Source organism: Schistocerca cancellata, chromosome 12, assembly GCF_023864275.1.
Source record: "Schistocerca cancellata isolate TAMUIC-IGC-003103 chromosome 12, iqSchCanc2.1, whole genome shotgun sequence".
NCBI lineage: Eukaryota > Metazoa > Arthropoda > Insecta > Orthoptera > Acrididae > Schistocerca > Schistocerca cancellata.
The window spans coordinates 46,351,135-46,374,856 of NC_064637.1; the positions used below are offsets into that span (position 1 = coordinate 46,351,135).

The 23,722-nt window shown below is 41.5% G+C and overlaps 1 protein-coding gene across 1 annotated transcript in view; it reads right to left on the bottom strand.

The window, feature by feature from the left end:
* Positions 1-4,774: 4,774 nt before the first annotated feature.
* The window catches only part of LOC126109439 (mothers against decapentaplegic homolog 6), a 238,441-nt gene continuing 219,493 nt past the window's right edge, over positions 4,775-23,722 (bottom strand). Inside the window, exons 4-6 of the mRNA XM_049914470.1 lie at positions 16,515-16,718; positions 14,280-14,583; positions 4,775-8,765 (exon numbers count right to left, since the gene is read on the bottom strand). Of these exons, the coding sequence (XP_049770427.1) occupies positions 8,762-8,765; positions 14,280-14,583; positions 16,515-16,718 (512 nt within the window). The 3' untranslated portion in view covers positions 4,775-8,761. The remainder of the gene's footprint in view (positions 8,766-14,279; positions 14,584-16,514; positions 16,719-23,722) is intronic.

Sequence of the window (23,722 nt, forward strand, 5' to 3'; positions counted from 1 at the left end):
GCACAGGCATGCATTGAGATGAATTAACGTGTTGAGCACCACCTCTGAACAACTGGTCATATTTCACAATGTATGCTGGGTAGGACCCATGGTTAAAGGACATTTTTTTCTCGCTTTGATACATACAACCGTCACCTGTAATATTGGATAGTTCTTTTTTTAACACCCTGTATAAATGGCCTACCTAGATCATACAAAACATGCAACTTCCCAATGAAACTAGCATTATGATAAACAACAAACAATCCACCAAAGTAGAGACTGAAGCCAACAAATTACTTTCAGAACTCCTAACCAGGCTCAAAGAAAACTCACTGTTGATAAACCTGAGCAAAACTAATTATATCCATTTGAGTTCCAAACACAAATTCCTAAAGGAGATGCCTATTGTACTTGACAGTCTGCAAATACAAAAGGTATGCTTGCTACACCAAATTCGAAGGCCTCCACAAAGACAGCTGTGAAAATCACATCCTCTGCACTGTAAAACTGTTGTCCTCAGCTAATTTTGCTGTTCGGATACTCTCATAGATCGTAAGACATCAGTATCACAAAGTCATTTAATTTGGGTACTTTCAGTCTTATGTTCTATTGAACTGTCTTCTGGCGCAAAACACTCACATCAAATAAACTTTTCTTTCTGCAGGGAAAAGGTCATCCGAATTATGTGCTGAGTACTCAGAGAACCTCCTGTCATAATTGCTTAGAGAAACTTTGTGTACTTACAACTTCCCAATATACAGGGTGTTTAAAAAATGACCGGTATATTTGAAACGGCAATAAAAACTAAACGAGCAGCAATAGAAATACACCGTTTGTTGCAATATGCTTGGGACAACAGTACATTTTCAGGCGGACAAACTTTCGAAATTACAGTAGTTACAATTTTCAACAACAGATGGCGCTGCAGTCTGGGAAACTCTATAGTACGATATTTTCCACATATCCACCTTGCGTAGCAATAATATGGCGTAGTCTCTGAATGAAACTACCCGAAACCTTTGACAACGTGTCTGGCGGAATGGCTTCACATGCAGATGAGATGTAATGCTTCAGCTGTTCAATTGTTTCTGGATTCTGGCGGTACACCTGGTCTTTCGAGTGTCCCCACAGAAAGAAGTCACAGGGGTTCATGTCTGACGAATAGGGAGGCCAATCCACGCCGCCTTCTGTATGTTTCGGATAGCCCAAAGCAATCACACAATCATCGAAATATTCATTCAGGAAATTAAAGACGTTGGCCGTGCGATGTGGCCGGGCACCATCTTGCATAAACCACGAGGTGTTCGCAGTATCGTCTAAGGCAGTTTGTACCACCACAAATTCACGAACAATGTCCAGATAGCGTGATGCAGTAATCGTTTCGGATCTGAAAAATGGGCCAATGATTCCTTTGGAAGAAATGGCGGCCCAGACCAGTACTTTTTGAGGATGCAGGGACGATGGGACTGCAACATGGGGCTTTTCGGTTCCCCATATGCGCCAGTTCTGTTTATTGACGAAGCAGTCCAGGTAAAAATAAGCTTCGTCAGTAAACCAAATGCTGCCCACATGCATATCGCCGTCATCAATCCTGTGCACTATATCGTTAGCGAATGTCTTTCATGCAGCAATGGTAGCGGCGCTGAGGGGTTGCCGCGTTTGAATTTTGTACGGATAGAGGTGTAAACTCTGGCGCATGAGGCGATACGTGGACGTTGGCGTCATTTGGACCGCAGCTGCAACACGGCGAACGGAAACCCGAGGCCGCTGTCGGATCACCTGCTGCACTAGCTGCACGTTGCCCTCTGTGGTTGCAGTACACGGTCGCCCTACCTTTCCAGCACGTTCATCCGTCACATTCCCAGTCCGTTGAAATTTTTCAAACAGATCCTTTATTGTATCGCTTTTCGGTCCTTTGGTTACATTAAACCTCCGTTGAAAACTTCGTCTTGTTGCAACAACACTGTGTTCTAGGCGGTGGAATTCCAACACCAGAAAAATCCTCTGTTCTAAGGAATAAACCATGTTGTCTACAGCACACTTGCACGTTGTGAACAGCACACGCTTACAGCAGAAAGACGACGTACAGAATGGCGCACCCACAGACTGCGTTGTCTTCTATATCTTTCACATCACTTGCAGCGCCATCTGTTGTTGAAAATTGTAACTACTGTAATTTCGAAAGTTTGTCCGCCTGAAAATGTACTGTTGTCCCAAGCATATTGCAACAAACGGTGTATTTCTATCGCTGCTCGTTTAGTTTTTACTGCCATTTCAAATATACCGGTCATTTTTGAAACACCCTGTATTTACTCCATTATGAGATTCATTGTTGATAATCTTGCGTGCTATGAAACCAATTAAATGTACCACGATCACAACAGAAGAAAGGAACGTTCGTCATTGTGATCTCAAAAATCTAACTTTGTGTACAGTATTCCAGTATTAAACATGTAATTCATTGCCAAATAACATAAAATACCTATGTGGCAAAAGTGTATTATTTAAAAATAAAATAAAATGATATATTTACTTGATAAAACTTCCTATTCATCAGCTGATTTTTATATAGATTTCTTATGTACATATGCTTAGTGTTTATGTATTGTACAACATGTATTAATTTGTGTATGACATTGTATCATTTCCTTCTGTCTTATTCTAGTTTTATATTTTTTATTTGCTGTGCATCTTTTTGATCATCAACTACACTCTGTTCTATGTGATCAACATTTATATATTCTTCACTTACCAAATCCTAGCCTCTCGTATGCATAAAGTGGTCTATAGAATATGTGTATAAATAAATAAATAATAAATGCCATTTGATTTCTAACCATCAGTCTCATCAGCCACTTTGTGAACTGTTTTCAGAGAGAGAGAGAGAGAGAGAGAGATTGATTGATTCCCCTATTTCTTTTTTATAAATGTCAACTAAGGACCATATTTAAGCTGTCTAGCAAACTTTTCTCTTTCTCAAAACTGATTTGCTTATTACTATTATGCTATCCAGGTGTCTGCTCCACCCTTGTGATTTTTGCTGCTGTGTTATCTTGAAAAACAGTTTTGTGTAGATTTTGTTCTTTTCCCACTTGCTTCTGATAATTTACCAGATCTCCACACACTTTAGAAAAAGAAATGCTTCAAAGTCAGAAGTTATACAATTTATCCTTGTCTGCCAGTCACGGTTCTTCAGGCGCGTTCATACAATATTGATTTTTTTGATAATTTCATCTGTGTCATTTGCTGTAGCACGTGATTAAAGGTCTGGGAAATGCACGGATTAAACTGACATAGTAATTTACTAGTGGGCTTTATAACACAGATGTTATAGACACATTTATCTGCTCTGCAACTTTGTATTTCAAAAGGATCCCACTTCACTTGAATGGGTGCCAATTGGTTCGTACATTCATAACCTGGCTTGCCCAAGATACACACACATGCACTCACAGAGACAGATGAGCACAATAATTTAAACATTGTTTTCTTTCAGATTTGAGCACTTAAGTGTATACTTAATGAGTTTACAGCTAGGTTTTTATTTTCTGGTTGGCAGAGGTGCTACAGGAATAAACACGGGAAAGGTTAAGAGCAATGAAAACACTTGTTTAAAATTCCTTCATGTTTATTATAAATGAGGCATTGTCACTCCTGCCAAGGAGTGCAAATCATTCCACTGTTTCAAGCATGCATTTTCACATTCACACTCACTTTTTTGTACAATATATACATTCAGAAAAATGAGAAACCAGTAGTTTCTCTTAAATCTTTCATCTGATTGTCACCTTTAAGTCTCAATAATTTCCACAATTTATACTCGGTAATGTAGGAAAAAATTTTGTAAGTGAAGAGCTCTCAGCTGTGCTACAATCTCCAAAAGACAGTAAGTGATTCAATGATCCTAATATTGTCAGTATCAAAATACATTTCTACTGTGGTGCATTATTTATGCAGAAAACGGGCTCAGAAATTCATCTTAAGTGCCAATGCTTTAGTTTTGTACAAAAGGAAATAACAATTGACCAGAGCATAACAGGGCACAATCACGGTGGAATCCAACTGCGAAACAACATACAACTTCCATGATATACACTGGGAAAGCCTGCATTCCAAAGCAGTTACCCTTATCAAATATACATGCATCACAATAATATATGAGAGAATTTTTCAATATGAAACCCTGCTATTGAATTAAATGGAGTACTACAAACTACATAAATTTCACAAAACACTTTACAATTATAGTTTTCAGGAACAACATTTTGCAGTGGTACAAATTACATTGTAACAGCAGATCAATGTATTAAATTTCTCAGTATTCAGTTCTGCAACCAGTTATATAACTGAAAAAACACAAAAAATCTTTTTAATAATTTCTATCTTAATATAAGAAGTAACCATTTTTGACAGTGATGTGTTGTAATGTAACACAGTTGTATCTCTTAACAGCCGAATATATGAGAGACCATACAATTTACAAGTGTTACACATCATCACAAGCAGTTTTAAGAAGAAATTATCTTGTCTCCTTACACAGGAGTTGTACCCGCTATACTCTGGAATTACCTTTTTACCAGAACTATGTTAATAACAACCTCAGAAATCCACCTTTGTAGAACATGCCTTTTGTCAGCTGAACAGGCATTTTAATACTGACACAGCAACTTACTTTGTTCACATCCTCAAAAGTTCTCCTCATAGTACTCACTGAGTACAAGAAATACCAAATATTGGCAATTAGATAATTTTTGCCATCTGTAGCCCAAAGGTATAAAGGAATTAGAAATGTTACAGTTTTACCACAGAGGTACTATAACCATATGTTAGCATGAACATTGAGCCTGCAAAGCAAAGTACATTGACTCTCAAGCAGATGTTTGTATTTTGTATTTTTAAGGAACAGGTTACAAGCAAATCTGATATAACGAGCACACTTGTGATGAAGCCACAATACAACACAGAGAAATGCCAAACAGATAATACTATTTCCACAGGTAATTGCTTTGCAATATTACTGCTCTGCTTCTGTCGACAGGAAACATTCTGACATTTTGTGCCCTTAAGTTTCCCATGCAGGATCGTGTACGTACAAAATTTTTGTTTTTCCCCCCCTTTTATTTAATTTTTTTATGTAGTATGAGTAAAAACCTTCCAAACAAATTGTTACAACACTACTGCTAAAGCCAAATATTGAGAGTTCCAAAGGATTATGCAAAATGGCACAGTTTTTCAAATCAGTAACACAAAACTTCAAACAAACAAGTACAGTATATTTAAACAGGATTTTTGGACACTGCTTCATGTTGTAGTGTGGCTTATCTCAAAGTGTACTCTCAGTATGGTTTCTGGTTGGCTACAGCAGTGTTTGTAAATACAAACCAGTAAAGAGCCCTCAAATTTAACAATAGATTTGTGGAACAGCAAGAAAATAAATAGTTTAAATCTGCAACCAACCTCCTCCTTTTGCACACACTTGCCCTGAATGTGTAAGTACAATATACAAATATAAAAATGGCACATAAATAATATTTTTTACATATACATATTTATATATATATTTATAGGTATTTAAATAAATTTCTTTTTACAATAAAGCTGCCATGTGCAGTACAACATTTCCATAAAACCATTAACAAGCTCATTGTCTTTGCAATATTAGAAAGGAGGAGCACTGAACACTTTTGCACGGAATGCGGATTGAAAATTACATTCGACAGACTCTACTACAAATTGCCAATAAAGGCTTCAGTGCGTATTTATGGCAGTCAGTTCAGTTTAGGCACAGCCACCAGACAAGTTTCCATTTAAAGCTAAATCATACAGAAGTAAAGGCAAAACTGGAATACAATGAAATGAAGTCAATGGTTTTAGGACTACAGTGAAACATAACAATAAAAAGGAGAAAAATGGGGTGCACATTTGCTTCAAAATTTTGATTATAATATTTGGCACATAATATCCTTCCTCGTGGCAACAAGCACAGCAGTGATTTTAATGAATTCCACACGGAATTAAAAAAAAAATCACCGTAGTACTATTGGTATTTTTAAAAAAGCTTGAAAGAGATACTGCTTCACACATGAAATATCACCTCTTTAAGCAGTTTTAGGCATTCTTCCCTATTCATTTTTTTAAGAACCTGAACACAGTCTAAGTACTGTTGCTAGTAATTTCATGTACTGAAATACTGATGCCAGCAGAATTTCAATATTGACTGTGTTGCTAATAAGCATCACTTCAGGGACAAAGTGGCACTAATAAAATGTGTACAAATTAACACAGGCACAAAGAGCAATTTAGTTTTATGTCATCTATTTAATACAATTTTTTTCAAAAATTTCAAAATTACTTTCTCTCTCCACTGCCATGTAACTCCTACCTTTCTATCACATGAAGGCAAAATGGTGAAGGCATATCTTGTTGGACCAGAAGAACTAGCAACTATTTTCACAGCATTGAAGGAAGTTTAATATTTTAACAACACTGAAGGCACTGTTTTCTCACCATATAACCATCACAAACAATACAATTCTGATAATTGATAACAAAAGTGCTTTTTTTTTCTTTTTTTATCTTAACATTGCCAACTCTTCTTATTGCACGTATTTATACTTTTTTTTTTTACAAAAAAAGGCAATATCAGTTTCCATTTTCTCTGGAAAGTTACACTGAAAGCTCATCGAGTCAGTGAAAGGCCGCTGAATATTTAAATTAATATCTTTGGACAACTCACATTTACCTACTGGCTGCTACATGTGGCCACCTACCTACCTATCTGAATTGCACTTGCTTCCTCTCTACTGTTACCCGGACTTTGAACTGTATAGTGCCACAAGTGGCAAAGGCGATGAGGAATTCATATGTTTACTATCTTTAATTTTGTTTTACTGGATGATGAGGAGCAGTGTTTCAGACTAGATATAAAATGCTCTGTGCTGCAGGCTTGGTGAATAAATGAAAACTCGTGTAAAAAAAATAAATTGCAAATGATAACAGCGCTATCACAATAGGCAGCTTTAGAAAGTGGAGTTTATTTCAGTAGTCTTCCCAGCGGTGTTCAGCTACAGTCTCCAGACAAATTCTTTGGACAAACCACAACAGAATACGACACCACTGAAGTGTTTCTTCCAGTCTCCATTCATTTAGCAACAAAAATGCTCTGTCTTACAAATTACGGAATTATGTAAACTTAAATTACAGCTCAATTCAGAATTGTGAATTGTTCTTGTGCTCAATTTAACTCCTGTTCGAGATTCATACAATCGTGTGTGACATTTGAATATATAGCTCTGCAAGATCTTTACATTCATATGTGACATATGAATATACAGATTAAATTACTCTCTAAGTCTGCAGCACAGAGAAATCTCCCAAGAAAAAGCTTACGAGCTGGCAAAACTTTGCAACATGATGGACTCGTATGGACAGGAAGCAAGTGAACTGAATGATAAAAATTATAACTGTGAATCAGCACAAAAACTGAAACCTGAATTGAAGTCAATACAGAATTACACGAAAGTCTTAGAAGATAAAATGTTCGATACAGAGAAAACAAACAAAGTGGAAAAGTGGGAAAAACAAGCTGAACATTGTTCAACAGATTTTGGAAAGCAAGTTTATGAATATGAAAGCGCTTTGGATAAAATACGGGAGGATTTACGGACAGCAGAAGAAAGAATAAAAAGACCTACTTGAACAAAATGTGGAGTAAAAGAGATTTCGTTGAAGAAGAAAAATAAAGAAAAAAAAAAAAGGCACAAGCCTGTAGAACAGACCGTAAAATGTCAATTATTGCAGCTTTACCAGATAGTGACGAAAACCACAGACAAACTGCTTAATTATTCACATAAGCCGGAAAGAACAATCTTGATACACTGTACATTATGTATAACATGTGGTATTTCCATTTATATTATTTATATTTTTATATATATATATATATTTATATGTATATGCGTAACTTTAATCCGTTCCATACTTTACAAACGTAATATACAAAATAGCTCTGGTAAACACTGAGCAGAAATTCAGAGGCCTACGATGCCCCTCTGTCAGCTCTCGCGTAGACGCCACCTTCCCTCACTACTATCACAAGGCACCTCGCAGAAGAAAAAAAAGCAAGCTCTCCCTTCCCTGGCACGAGCACAAACACTGCTGTGCTCCTCCCAGAACACAGCGTCAGATGTGCCGGGCAGAGCCGGCAGTGTGCACTGAATTGTCTGCCCCGCAGCAGACATCCGAGACACTCGACGTCCGCCACGACGAGTCGAGGAAGGCACTACAGTGCTTACAGTAGCAATGTCACCCCTGAAGAATACTCACTATTTATGTAATTCTGCTTCACTTTCACTGTCTCTCTTCTGTCCAGTCTCCGTTAATGTTCGGGAGTGTGTAGGGGAGGGGAAGGTTTAAAACAAAAATTATCGACCACCGAGCCGATCCCTGAGTTTTCGATCACAACCCTCGTTCTGCGATTTCAGCAGTCGAAAAAAACAAAGCAGTCGTATCACACTTATCCGTCTACACGAGAGTCAGTGCTTCGGCAACCTCCGGCACGACGCGCAGTCGCCCGAACAGTTTGTGTCGAGAGACGGTCCGACACCCTCGAGGACTCCGGACCCTGTCGATCTTGCGGTATACGCCGGCAGTATGCGCCGAGCGACTTTCCACCGCACAGGTGAAGCTTCGACACTTTACGGTAGTCGCACGTGCCGTGATGCGCACTCGCTCGGATGTTCGACAGTGGGGAAGCGTGTCGTTCCACTGGCAGCTGTCATCACCTGTGACAGAAGATAACGTGTGATTAGTGCTACGAAAAATATTAATTCAAGTAACAGGAATGAAAAAATTCTGTCTTATTTTATTTATGAAAGTTGAATAGGAGCAACAATGACACTGAGAAGTCAGTAGGGATGTATTCCTTTCTAGAATGTACAGTTTGTTTATGGGTGTGGATATCAAGCCAAGTGCCAAACCAGATCTTCACACCAATTACTTTGTGGTAAACACATTATGTGTTTCACTATCAGAGATCACCTCATCCACTAAATGAAAGCTCCAACATCAGAACTGTATTTCATCAAGCCTTTGTACCTGTCGAACTAGTGGATGGTTAAAGTGCAGCTACTCACAAAAGTACAGCGTGGGGTGTAGTTATCATATAGCAACGAAATTTTGTAGATATTCTAATGCATTAATACAGAACGGGTTTATACTGGGGAGAAAAAAATATCCAATTTTGGCCACCATGTGCAAATCTGACACTATGAATACAAAAAGGACAAATCAGATTTTTTCCACATGTAATCGATTAGAAACAGGACATGTACATAAAATGACAAACAAGTGAGAAAAGCATAATGTTAATCTTATTATTAAATGCAGGTTATAAAGTTTGTTTCATATGAGTGACAGGAACGTTAACAAGATGCTGAACAGTGCCAGATTTGCACCTGGTGGCCAAAATTGGAACTACTTTTTTTCCATTATAAATTGGTTCCATGTTAACGCAGTAGCATATGTACCAAGTTTCACAGCCATACTATAATTAATTTCCACACTGGAGCTCCATGAGTAGCTGCACTTTAATTATAACCCCCCCCCCCCCCCGGTAGCTGCTGTTGAACCAACACCTCCAGAACTCTTGAGACCAAATGGATGGGAAGGAAACTCTGAGTAAGGCAGAGGCCTGCTCTGGTAGTGAAATTATGTGGGGATGTGCATTTATAGTTGGGATCCACAGTTTTAATGGGTCTCTCAATGTGAATACATTTAAAAAATACCACAACCAAAATGACACCATATGCATCTTGCCAAATACATACAAGCTGGTACTAATCTCCTTTGCAGCTTGCAAAAATGAGCTGAAAGCTAGACACTGAATCTGAAATGCTAAGTCAAGAGTAGCATTAGGCAGAGGAAAGATGGGCAGATGGGGGAAGGGGAGGGCAGGATCCCCTGATGCCTCAGAACATGTCCTACCAACCGATCCCTTCTTCTAGTCAAGTTGTCCCACAAATTTCTCTTCTCTCCAATTCTATTCAGTACCTCCTCATTAGTTATGTGATCTGCCCATCTAATCTTCAGCATTCTTCTGTAGCACCACATTTCGAAAGCTTCTATTCTCTTCTTGTCTAAATTATTTATTGTCCATGTTTCACTTCCATACATGGCTACACTCCATACAAATACTTTCAGAAATGACTTCCTGACACTCGATGTTAACAAATTTCTCTTCTTTAAAAATGCTTTCCTTGCCATAGCCAGTCTACATTTTCCATCCTCTCTACTTCGACCATCATCAGTTATTTTGCTCCTCAAATAGCAAAACCCATTTACTACTGTGTCTCATTTCCTAATCTAATTCCCTCAGCATCATTCGATTTAATTCAACTACATTCCATTATGCTTATTTGCTTTTGTTGATGTTCATCCTATAAGCAGACACTGTCTATTCAGTTCAACTGTTCTTCCAAGTCCTTTGCCGTCTCTGACAGAATTACAATGTCATCGGCAAACCTCAAAGTTTTTATTTCTTCTCCATGGATTTTAATTCCTACTCAAAATTTTTGAGAGGTAATGGCTAAAATATGGTATTCTCAGCACACTCTTGACATTGTGGATATTTGAATATTGAATTTCCTAATGATTTCTGAAATGGAATGTCTCATGCATCTAGCTCCAACTACCACTCTGCATTCGAAGTCTATTAATCCCTGTTGTGAGGCCATAATCATGCCAGAAACTTTTTCACATGAATCACGTGAGCACAAAAGTCAGCACTCTGCCAATGCACTGCCCTTTTGTGCCTTATGCCTGCGATATTACCGCCATCTGTATAGTGCATATCAACATCCCGTGACTTGTCACCTCCGTGTAACATGCCCTTTCATTTTTCAAACAGAGTGACATTTACAATATAATGGTAAGGAGAACATGAAGTGTTCTGCACGTGTTAGCAATGACACACTCCAAAGACTGCAAAATGACAAGATGAGAGTTGTCATAGACAGTTGCAGCCTGCTCAGTTCATCCCATCGGGACACTTTCTCCGCAAACCTGACCACTCTTACAGCTATCACAAAATGCTCCCAGTCATCAAAAACTGAATTTGAAGCGGCATCAGAAAGTTTAGTGCTACTACCAAAGAACACAAATACATTTGGTAGTGTCATGAAAGAGAGTCAAGGAATTTTATAAATGTGTTCTCCCATACTGCAGTAAAACACAGAACTAGAAATTCCACAATAATGACACCCAACACTCACTCACTGGAGATTTATTTGTTAATCTTGCCAGGAAGAACATGATGTACCACTCAAAAGTAGATAAATAATAATGTCGTGTGTGTAGGGCCTCCCGTCGGGTAGACCGTTCGCCGGGTGCAAGTCTTTCGATTTGACGCCACTTCGGTGACTTGTGCGTCGATGGGGATGAAATGATGATGATCGGGACAACACAACACCCAGTCCCTGAGTGGAGAAAATCTCCGACCCAGCCGGGAATCAACCTGGGCCCTTAGGATTGAGATTCTGTTACGCTGACCACTCAGCTACTGGTGGTGGACTCAAAAGTAGATGATTAGCACATATAAAATCTTTTTCTTTTCATTCAGGACGCAATTTTACAGCATACCGTTTAAGGCAGATCTTGACATCTGCTTTACACGATTCAAGATGACTACAAAAATTTGTGAGGGACACTAGAACTTTAACCCTTCTGCTTTTACAGCTCCAATTAACACTAAAGCAGCTCAAAGGTTTTGAATGGTCCATTGCAATAATTCTGAGAGATCCAGTCAAGATTGACCATGCTAATCTCTAATATTATTTTATATTGCTCTAGTACTATTAGTTTACTTTCCAAGCTGAAACCTGCACCAGCAATGAAGTCAGAAATGTACTGCACTATAGCAGTGTGGAACAGAGGGAACTGACTGTACGCTACCAGTGGAAACCAAGTCACACGGTCAGGTCAGCACAGTGGCGAAAATATGTTATGTTCAGATTCCACTAATGTCTACTGCAAATGTCCCTGCATGGAGAGGGATGAGCTGATGGTACATAAGGACATACTCACCAGCTCACGGCTTGAAGATTCAAACTACAGTTGCCACCTATCAAGGAGCAGGCATTAACTATTTTCATCCTTTCAGTGAGTCGATGCTACACGGAACAAAATGTGAAGACTATTTGAAATCTGCTGTTACAGGTAAGTTCTGTCAGTTGGCTGGAATCCCTCCCCATCAGTATGAACACCTACACAACATTTGACTGGCTACCACACCCCAAAGACTGATAAATAGCTTCCACAGAGAAACCCACTACTACGAAAAAATAACTCCACCTAAAGACAAGATGTGGTCTACTTCAGAAGACCATCAATGGATGTAATAATTAAAAGAACCAGCCCCTGCCCATCTCAAACTGACAAGTTTGGAAATCCCTCAAAACATTGCCAATTGGAAGAACTAGACTGGAAGCAAATCTTACAAAATGGGGATATGCTGTACAGTGTAACCTGGGCAGTAGTTGTGAAGTCCAGACAACCCAGCACAGGCATTCCTATATCAGCTGTCATATGCAATGCAGTGGCCTCGAGGATCATCATGCTCTCCCCATCACCCCCAACCCAACCCTATCACAGTTTCAACTGACATCAACTTCTTAGTTAAACTAGATAACTAGTCCATCTGTTTCGTAATATGGAGATTCTGTCTAAAGTGTTATAATAGTTCTATTAACACATGAGGGGTATTCACTAAGTAACGCAACACATTGTTTTTCTCAACCAATTCTGGTGTAAAATGATGGAATTTGCTGTGGGACTTCAGTTCTTATAATTTCATGAAGTTCTAATAGGTGGGTACTGTACACAGTTTCCAAAGCGGCATCTGTAATAGAGGTGCATTCTCAGCACAGAGCAGTAATTGAGTTTCTTTTGGCAGAAAGCCTGTAGATATTCATAAGACTTGCACAATGTCTATGGAGACCTGATGAGTCATTGGGTGCGGTGTCTGTCATCATGCAACAAGGTGACACAAACATCCCCAATCTCTGCCATGCCAGTCGGCCACATACCGCTGTGACTGTTGCAATGTGCAGACACTCACTGGATGTGATCCACAGATCACAGTCAAACACCTTGCTGCTCAGCTGCACAACTCAGATGGTAGTGCTGACATTCTTACCACAGTTTGGGTACTCAAAGGTGTGTGATTTTTTTATCCTCACTGCTTAACAAGAGGTCATAAAGAGCAACGAAGGACTGTCCGTGTTAAATTGGTCGCACCTTACAAGGCTGATCATGACTAGGTGATGACACACGGGTTCATCACTTTGAACTGGAAATAAAATGGGCAATCCGTGGAGTGCAGAGACATCACCTCTCCTCCAAAGAAAAAGTTCAAAGCCGCACCTTCAGCCGGTGAAGCCACAGTGCAACTATCGGCTCTGAAGTGTACTATGCTACCCTCAGGAAACTGAAAGAAACCAACTTGAGTGTGTTTGTTGCCATAAAAATGCAAACACACTTCTCCATCTACAAGACAACGTAAGCCCTCACATAGTCTGAGCACTCAGGAAGAGCTCGTGAAACTTCATTGAACAGTTCTTTCTCATCCACCCTACAGCCCGGATATCACACCTACTGACTTCTATCTGTTTGGCCCAATGAAGGATGCCGAGAAGCAGTATGTGGATGATGGGGAGGTTATTCACAAAGCACGACATTGGCTCCAATGTTGAACAGCAGAGTGGTAGTGTACGGGCATACAGGCTCCCGCAATGCACGAAAAATACGGATTGTAGCTAATAAAGTGGAGAATATTATGGTGTATTGGAATTCTGAGTAAAACCAAAATGATTTCAGGAAAAAAATGTATTGTCTTACTTATGAATGCCCCTCATAATTTGTTTTTATTCCACACTAATTGTGACAAACTACACTTTGTAAACACTGTAGGCAGGTACATTTACACTCAATAAAAAGGTACAAGGAAGACAAACTTCTACTGAGCACGTTGTGACTTACGGCCCGATCTTTAAGATAGTCATCAGCCGCAGGACTGACTGACTAAAGTCGGTACGGTGAAAGAAGAGCCCTGACAGTTCACACACTCTAAGTGTGGCTGCTTCCCACAACCCGTCACTCTGCACAATTGTGTGTTTCTGGCAATGCCTCAGTGTCTACTGCGTGTTTCAGTACCACTGGCAGCCTCGGGCACTTCGCCGTCAGGTGTCGGGGCTCCCCTTTGCCGTACGAAGCACGGGTCGCCAGGCGACTCTGCGACTCACCTGCAGGGCGCGAGCAGCACCTCGAGCCAGCAGGGACAGGCCGTCACCTCCTGGCGGGAGTACTTGGGGCCCCAGCCCTTGGCGAAGCTGATGCGCACCGAGTTGGGGTCGACGGGCCCTTCGGCGCAGCGGTCCGGCACCGCTCTGCTGCGGTCGAAGATGTCGAGGCAGTAGCCGGGCGGCACCCTGTACACGAGGGGCGCCCGCGAGTCCGGGTCGTCCAGGGTCGGCGAGTTGACGAAGATGGGCGCCTTGCTGCGGTTGTGCGCCCACACCGTGTCTCCCTCCAGGCTCAGGGTAACACCTGAGGAAGAGAGGCCGAGTGTCACAAAAGTTTTCCACATACGTGGCGCGTGTCACGCATAAAGTCAAGAAAAATTATAACACATTATCGAAGGGGCACACGTGGATCATCAGTGTAAAATTTTTTTAATGAACTGTGCAAAAAGCTACTTCAGTTCTGATCATCTGTACTACTACATAAAAACAAATCACCATCTACCACTGTTACCAAAAGTCTCAAAAAGTTTGCTACCAATTAATGTCAAGTTTTTTCTCAATACACTAATGAACATTCAGACAGACACAGGATACATATCTTTTTAAATGACAATGTACAAGTGTCATGTTGAAAGCAACTGTGAGAAAGGAAATGTTGTGCAGAGCTGTGAATCTCTTTCTCGCAGTCAGTTTCTGCTGTGACAGGAGGGCTTGTAAATCATTAGACAAATTTTGTCCCCCATATATATTATCTTTCCTTAAATATAATTTCAAACAAAAAATGTGTACACAACAATTTGCTGTTTTGTTTTATTCCTCACCAGTGGTTTTATTGAAAAGAGGAAAGTTGTAGTTTATAGTATTACTAGAATACTACTACAGAATCTGGATTGCCCAAAACTTTGTAATTTGACCCCTTCACATATAGAAACAAGTGAAGTACTATCCAAGTGAGGCTACTATCCACACAGGTCCAGCAGCTGGAGGTCTCTCATACCCTGTATACCAATGATCCCCAATTGATTTACCCATTGATTGTAAGCAACTTCAGCTCCCAATCAAGGTTTCATTTGCAATAATAATAAACAAGGCTCAAGGTCAGAGAGAATGTGAGAAGATGAGGGTGGGGTTGGGGGGGGGGGGGAGAAAATGGACAATGACATGGAAGAGGAGAAGTGCAATAGAGGGGAGAGGAGGTGATGCACAGAGAGATGGGGAGAGGAGGAGATGATGGGAAGAGGAGAGGGAGGCAGATATGGGCAGAGAGAAGATGGGGGGGGGGAGGGTGGTAGGATATTGGTATATACCTGTATATCCAATTACCATATATACTTGCCAACTGCAAAGCATTGCCGGGTTACTTAGTCATTGTAAAAAGATATAGTTATGTGGAAACTGTGGAGTCAGTACCAGTAGCTAGTATGCAGTTTTGCAGTATTCAGAGATAGTGCCGAACTGCAAAAATAACACACTAAGTTATCATCCCATTTCATATTCCTACAAAGTGTTGCACCCAGGTATTTGTATGAGTTGGTCGATTCCAACTGTGACTCATTGATAGTATAGTCATAGGACACTTGTGACTAATCACAGAGTAACAGTTACAGTGAAAAATAGCATTAATGTTGGTGCAGTGTGGAGGGAAACAAGTTGTGAATTCATAAAATGTGATTTTGAACTGTGAGGAATCGCAATCACCAAAAAGTGGTATTAAATGATATTGGAAAGTCACAGTTCAGCCCATCCTTAATTCGCATTGGTCACGTGTCCCGTGCTGCGATTCACTGATGAGGGCACATGCCCTGTGCTGTGATTCGCTGACAAGGTTACGTGTCCTGTGCTGTGATTCGCTGACAAAGTCACGTGTCCTGTGCTGCAATTCGCTGACAAGGTCACATGTCCTGTGCTGCAGTTTGCTGACAAGGTCAAGTGTCCAGTGCTGCGATTCGCTGACAAGGTCACGTGTCCTGTAGTGCGATTCGCTGACAAGGTCATATGTCCTGTGCAGTGATTGGCTGAGAAGCAAACCGAACCGCCGCCATGTTTGTTTCAGTGTTTGCCACACTAGTCTGCCATATATGGTGGTTTTTGTTATTATACTTGCTTATGATGAAAAGAGGTAGTGCCAGTGACACACGGCACTCGAGATTCTCTCCATAATGCGCCGTTTTTGGTACAGTTTGTTGCGCTAATGTGACATCGGCCGCACGCTGCAGAGCTGAGGCGTGTACTCACCGAGCCCTATCTTGGGGCGGGTGCGCCGGACGGCGTCGTGGGCGGCCGAGGGCGCGAGCGCCTCTATGCAGAGCCCATCGCCGGCATGCGGCGCTGAGAAGACGCTGACGGTGGCCGCCTCCACGGGGAACAGCCGCCCCACGCGCGTTGCCAGCTCCCAGTAAGCGAGCTTGCACCACACGCGTCCGCCGCCGAACCCGTCACCTGCACACAGACAGACACCATCTCGCTGTCAAAAGAGCTACCTACTGAGACCCTCCCTCACGTCCATCATTTAGCACCTCCACACCGTATTTCAAGTGAACTTACTATGCCTCAACCAGTTGCGTTCTAAATCGACGTCTTCAGGTGATATCGAAAATTCAGTAACGGGTTTTGCAACTTACAAAGGGGCAGAAATTTGTCATGTCACACAATCTGGTATTCTGCCGGTGCTCCCCATCTTCCCGGAGAAAACACCTGACGAGGACACGCCGGCCTGGGTGGCCGAGCGGTTCTAGGCGCTACAGTCTGGAACTGCGCAACCGATACGGTCGCAGGTTCGAATCCTGCCTCGGGCATGGATGTGTTTGATGTCCTTAGGTTAGTTAGGTTTAAGTGGTTCTAAGTTCTAGGGGACTGATGACCTCAGTCATAGTGCTCAGAGCCACTTGAACCATTTTTTTGACGAGGATGCCGACTTACGTCGTCGTCGAAATACTGTGATGGGAAGATGCAGATCATTGGCAGTACATCTGAGTCTACAAGATGACAATGAATCAACGGGAAAGTAAGAAACTATATAACAAAGTGACTAGAAATTGGACATTTCTAAGAAATGCTCTGGCAAACGTCTGCCACTTTGTGAGAATCTATATTGCTAGAAGGTTAATCCAGTTCATGGCACCCAGCCTCAACTCCACATTGCCTATCTAGTAGCTTGCAGGAGACAACAAAAATCTGAATTTCTGTATTTCACATAATTATTTAACGAAATTAAAAATTTATAAAATACTGGTGTAATCTACTCATTAAGGACTATTATCTTATGTTAAATATTTAACACTGTAAGACAAGCACGAGTCTTAAGACAGTGTAACTCGCGGCGCACATATTACCCAGACTATATTCATCCACTATTTGAGAATGGGAGCACACAATGACTTCCAGCAAACTTCAGATATAATTTCCAAGCTTTTCAAAACTTTTTCTCGTATACATGCCTAACACACTAACTCACTTGTAAAATAATCAGATATCTGAAGGTGTTTTACATATGGGAGTTCGATTCAGCAAACAATCGGGATGGACAATTTACCAATTAGTTACGTATATTGTTGGCGAATTTTCGATGTCACCTGGAGATGTCCATACAGCTCGAAGCCGGTTGTTATGTAATAAACACACCTGAAACTGTTGCGACTCGTTTATTAGTAACGTTTATTCACATCCTTTATGCATCAATACATCGAACGCCATACATCAATAGTTTGATTTGCTTCAGGAGTCTCACAACTTTTCAAAGAATACGTAAGAGGAACGAATGTAACACAACATCAAAATATTTGTTAACACAAAAATGTTTAAATACATTCAAAGAATTGAAAGATATTGTTTGTGACATGAACAAATAGCTTATCATTTGTACATTAATAAATGTATAAAATAGGTATAACACGAAATAAATATTGTATGTAACAGAAAGAAATATAAGACCTTCTGGAGGATTAAAGCCGTGTGCTGGAAGGGGACTGGAACTCGGGACCTTTGCCTTTCGTGAGCACGTACTCCCCGACTCGACTAAGCTATCCAAACACGATTCACGGTTTGTGCACTTGCCCGCGACAGGCGAAGGTTCCGAGTTCGATCTCGGTCTGGCACAGTTTTAGTCTGCGAGAAAGTTTCATTGTACGTAGCATTTTGCAAGTTTAATTTTAACGCTGTTATTGCTGGTGTTTGCAAAAGCCATCCTGATGTCTCCATGCAAAGACGATGTACAAAAATGCGCAATCTACTCGACAATATAGTTGGTGTAAAAGTTATTGAATTATACGGGGGGTCGTATCAGCAGTGCTTCTACGCAAATCAGGACAACGCTTATTCTTAAGTGTTTCGAATTCATGACGCAGTTCCAGTGTTCTGTTTTGAGGGCGTGAATGGGATGGAGGAGATGGGTATAGGAAAACCGAAATTATATGTATGTGTATTTGAACCAGGTATTCGGGAAACCATGGACAGAACCGCAAGTTGCTTCCGCACGTGACTCAGTCGCACGAAGAGCGCCATCTTGGATGGACGCCAAGCGGGTCGTGCTGGGGCAGATAAACGTCCTGCACACAACAGCGACGACTATAACTACCGAATTTCCCTTCGCTGCTCTCCCGCTGTCATAGTAACTTAAGACTTGCATTACCACGATTTTAGTAGCATAAAATTAAAATTTAAAACAGTCTTGATCGCATTTTTTTTTATTGGAGTGAGTGACCGGTTTCGACTCTTTCATAGAGTCATCTTCAGACTCTGCTGACGATTAATCTTGTTTCTTTGTATAGTATTCCATTTATTTTCCGGCTCGTCTTTTTCTCTCAGGATGACAATATTTCCGGCTAGTCCTTCTCTCTTGGGATGACAATATTGTCATCCTGAGAGAAAAAGACTAGCCGAAAAATAATTATAATACTATACAAGGAATACAAGTTTAATCGTCAACAGTCTTAAGATGACTCTATGAAAGAGTCGAAACCGGTCACTCACTCCAATTAAAAAAAAAAATTGCGATCAAGACTGTTTTAAATTTTAATTTTAACAAATTTTAAGATCACTGACTGATTTCAAAAATTTTAGTAGCATAATCCTCGGTTCTCGCACATGTTGAAATAAATTGCGGACCAGTTGGAGGAATGGGGAAAGGAGGTGGGAGGGTATTTGGGGGGAGGAGGGGGGGGGGAATGCCACAACCCTACCAAAAAATACTTTTACTTGTCTCACATCCTGCCCTAATGCACAAATCCATCAGTCAAGAGACAGGCAGAGCATGTAACGGAAATTTGTAACCTAGTGCATCAAGAACTCAATGTCTTCAGGTGTCAACCATTCATGCTGTTATTACCAGCAGTCAGTAAGCATCTGACAGAAAACCATTTCATGTGGTTACAAGGATGCGATCACCTCAGACGTCAATGCACGGTCGCGAACTGGGTTCGAACCGGAGAATGCACATGTTGTTAGAGACCGCACTAGTAGAGATGGACTAATTCTGCATATTTGTGGCTGCGCTGCCTCTTACAGTTAATCCACCATACCGTTACTGGTTCTCCTCTTCGAGGAACCATAATGGACATTCACCACGATCTGGTGATGCAAGAATGTACGAGCTTGTTATTGCCAACATTTGGTTCAAATGGCTCTGAACACTACGGGACTCAACATCTGAGGTCATCAGTCCCCTAGGACCTAAGGACATCACACACATCCATGCCCGAGGCAGGATTCGAACATACGACCGTAGCGGTCGCGCGGTTCCAGACTGAAGCGCCTAGAACCGCTAGGCCACACCGGCCGGCTGCCACATTTGTCCACAAATGTTGTGTATTTGTATTTTTTTTAATCATAGGACAAGTAAATAGAATACGAGCACTTGTTTACTTAATTCCTGTGCAGGCTGTGCTCTTAACTACTGTGAGTCGCCTTGCAGAAGAGAGAGTCAGGGCTTTAGGCCACGGCTGATCTATTTGTATTCTGAGAACGGCCGCTTGTTGATGGACGTAAATAGCTCCAGATTACCAGTCCCTTGAGGGGAGTTCTTTCCCGCATTCCAGGCATCCTTCCACTTTAAAGACGGCGAAGACCGCCTTTTAAGTTCTTACAACGAACCACTACATAAAGCAAGTGAAATTTTATATTACTAAGACTGTAAAGTTCTAAAATAAATTTTTAAAAATCAGCAAGATCGAAATTGTTATAGATACGGAAAACAATTAGAGCCAATAGAGAAAAACGAAGGAGTAAGACAAGGATAATTTGTGCTTCTCCGACACTCTTTAGTAAATATATAGATGAAGTAATCAGGAAATGGAAAATTGTGCTTAAAAGAAGGAGTATTTTTTAGGTCGTTACAATCCTACATACGGATGGCCTAATACTAATTTTAGAGATAGAAGGTGACCTTAAGATGGTCGCTTAACCCATTACTTCCGAGCCTCACGAATTCGCATCATACCAATGCTTTGATAATAACTGTAAGGTTAACCGTTTTTGAACGCCAGTTCCCTTAGATACTGATTCTTCATGAAGCTACCAACGCTTCTGACAAATGCTGAATTCTCCTGAGTTTTTGGGGTATCTCTAAAGTATCACGATTTTTGATTTTTACCGTTCATCAAGAAATTTATTAAGGCCATAAGGGGCTAATAAGTTGCAGGAGACAGTCAACACGTAGAAGAAACAAAAGTGATGGCATTTCAGGGAATGCAATCAGTAAGATATAAAACAATAAAAAAATAACTGACTAGTATAATGTTTCAGCGAGTTAAAGATTCTAAATAACTAGGATGCGAAATCACATGCGAACAGAACTATGACGTGGACCAAACATTAAATTTATTTCCGTAGGTGAAATTATTGTGAAAAGACTGCACAACACAGCTAGGAAAGAACATGGCTCAGATTTTACAATACCATAGCAGTAACGGTGCATGAGTGACAACACGAAGAAAGTAGGGTACAGGTTCAAGAAATGTCTTTCTAAGAACATTGTAAGGATGTGCAAGAGAGGATCGTAGGAGTAGCGATGAAAAAACAAAAAATAAAAAAAGGTTTCTAAGTCAATGCCACATTTCGATACTTCCAAACTCAATCATTAAAAACTTACGGGTACTTCCCCTTGACGCAGTATCATGAAATTTGGCAGCAAGAAAGGTTTCAGTACAAGTAAAGGAATAAAACATGAGAACTGTCAATTTGTAATTATATCACATGAAAAAAATATGTCTCTCGTCGTTTGCCATCCGACTTCAAACTTGAAATTAAAACATTCTCGAACGTCTTGCAGTCACTGGGACCGATTGCTTGCCAGTATTAATGTCGATAAATCCGTCGGAGACTATCCATCCATTCCCGAAATGGATGGATAGTCTATATACATAATTAAGTTTGCACGGAAACCTCAGTAGTCGAGTCGAATACAGATACTTTGTCCTAAATCATTTTGCAATTGGTCTTGATCATGACAACATTTTCTGCAAACAAAATCTAAGAGGGCTGCTCACCGCCGGATAACAGCTGTTTCGATCGATTACTATATACACTACAGGCCATTAAAATTGCTACACCAAGAAGAAATGCAGATGATAAACGGGTATTCATTGGAAAATATATTATACTAGAACTAACATGTGATTACGTTTTCGCGCAATTTGGGTGCATAGATCCTGAGAAATCAGTACCCAGAACAACCACCTCTGGCCATAATAACTAACATGTGATTACGTTTTCGCGCAATTTGGGTGCATAGATCCTGAGGAATCAGTACCCAGAACAACCACCTCTGGCCGTAATAACGACCTTGATACCCCTGGGCATTGAGTCAAACAGAGCTCGGATGGTGTGTACAGGTACAGCTGCCCATGCACCTTCAACACGATACCACAGTTCATCAAGAGTAGTGACTGGGGTATTGTGACGAGACAGTAGCTCGGCCACCATTGACCAGACGTTTTCAATTGGTGCGAGATTTGGAGAATGTGCTGGCCAGGGCAGCAGTCGAACGTTTTCTGTATCCAGAAAGGCCCGTACAGGACCTGCAACACGCGGTCGTGCATTATCCTGCGGAAATGTAAGGTTTCGCAGGGATCGAATGAAGAGTAGAGCCACGGGTCGTAACACATCTGAAATGTAACGTCCACTGTTCAAAATGCCGTCAATGCGAACAAGAGGTGACCGAGACGTGTAAGCAATGGCACCGCATACCATCACGCTGGATGATACGCCAGTATGGCGATGACGAATACACGCTTCCAATGTGCGTTCACCGCGATGTCGCCTAACACGGATGCAACCATCATGATGCTCTAAACAGAACCTGGATTCATCCGAGAAAATCATGTTTTGCCATTCGTGCACCCAGGTTCGTCATCGAGTACACCATCACAGGCGCTCCTGTGTGTGATGCAGCGTCAAGGGTAACCGCAGCCACGGTCTGATAGTTCACGCTGCTGCAGACGTCGTCGAACTTTTCGTCCAGATGGTTGTCGTCTTGCAAACGTCCCCATCTGTTGACTCAGGAATCGAGACGTGGCTGCACGATCCGTTACAGCAATGCCGATAAGATGCCTGTCATCCCGACTGCTAGCGATACGAGGCCGTCGGGATCCAGCACGGCGTTCCGTATTACCCTCCTGAACCCACCGATTCCATATTCTGCTAACAGATGTTGGATATCGATCAAGGCGAGCAGCAATGTCACGATATGATAAACCGCAATCGCGATAGGATAGAATCCGACCTTTATCAAAGTTGGAAACGTGATGGTACGCATTTCTCCTCCTTACACGAGGCATCACAAGAACGTTTCACCAGGCAAACGCCGGTCAACTGCTGTTTGTGTATGAGTAATCGGTTGGAAACTTTCCTCATGTCAGCACGTTGTAGGTGTCGCCACCGGCGCCAAGCTTGTGTGGATGCTCTGAAAAGCTAATCATTTGCGTCACAGCATCTTCTTCCTGTCGGTTAAATTTCGCGTCTTCGTGGTGTAGCAATTTTAATGACCAGTAGTGTACATGACCTTTATTTCTGATGACGCCTTCTGAAGATGTAAGAATACGTTGTGATCTTGAAACCCACTGTCGATAGTAACCATCACTTTTTGCGAGTAAGGAGCCAGCTGTGTTCCACAGGAGCGGTATTTGCCGGTTACGTTCCAGTACGCGGTTTTGCTGGAGTTATTCGGTAGTGTTCCGGAGGCGCGGCGGCACGTGGTACGTTGCCGGCGGCGGCGGCCTTGCCAAAAGCAGGCGCTGTCCCGACCCTCTGGCGCCACGGCGTCGCGAAATATACCGGCGCCGCGCGCGACCGCTATTTCTGGACGCCGCGTAAACATATTTGACTCTCGCCCTACGGGAGGCGGGCTTGGCGTGGGCAGTTTGTTGTCGTGGCCGCATCGGCCCATCCTTACGGTCTGGTTCGCTGTTAGCGTGAGTATTAGTCGACAACAATATTATCGCACCTAGCAG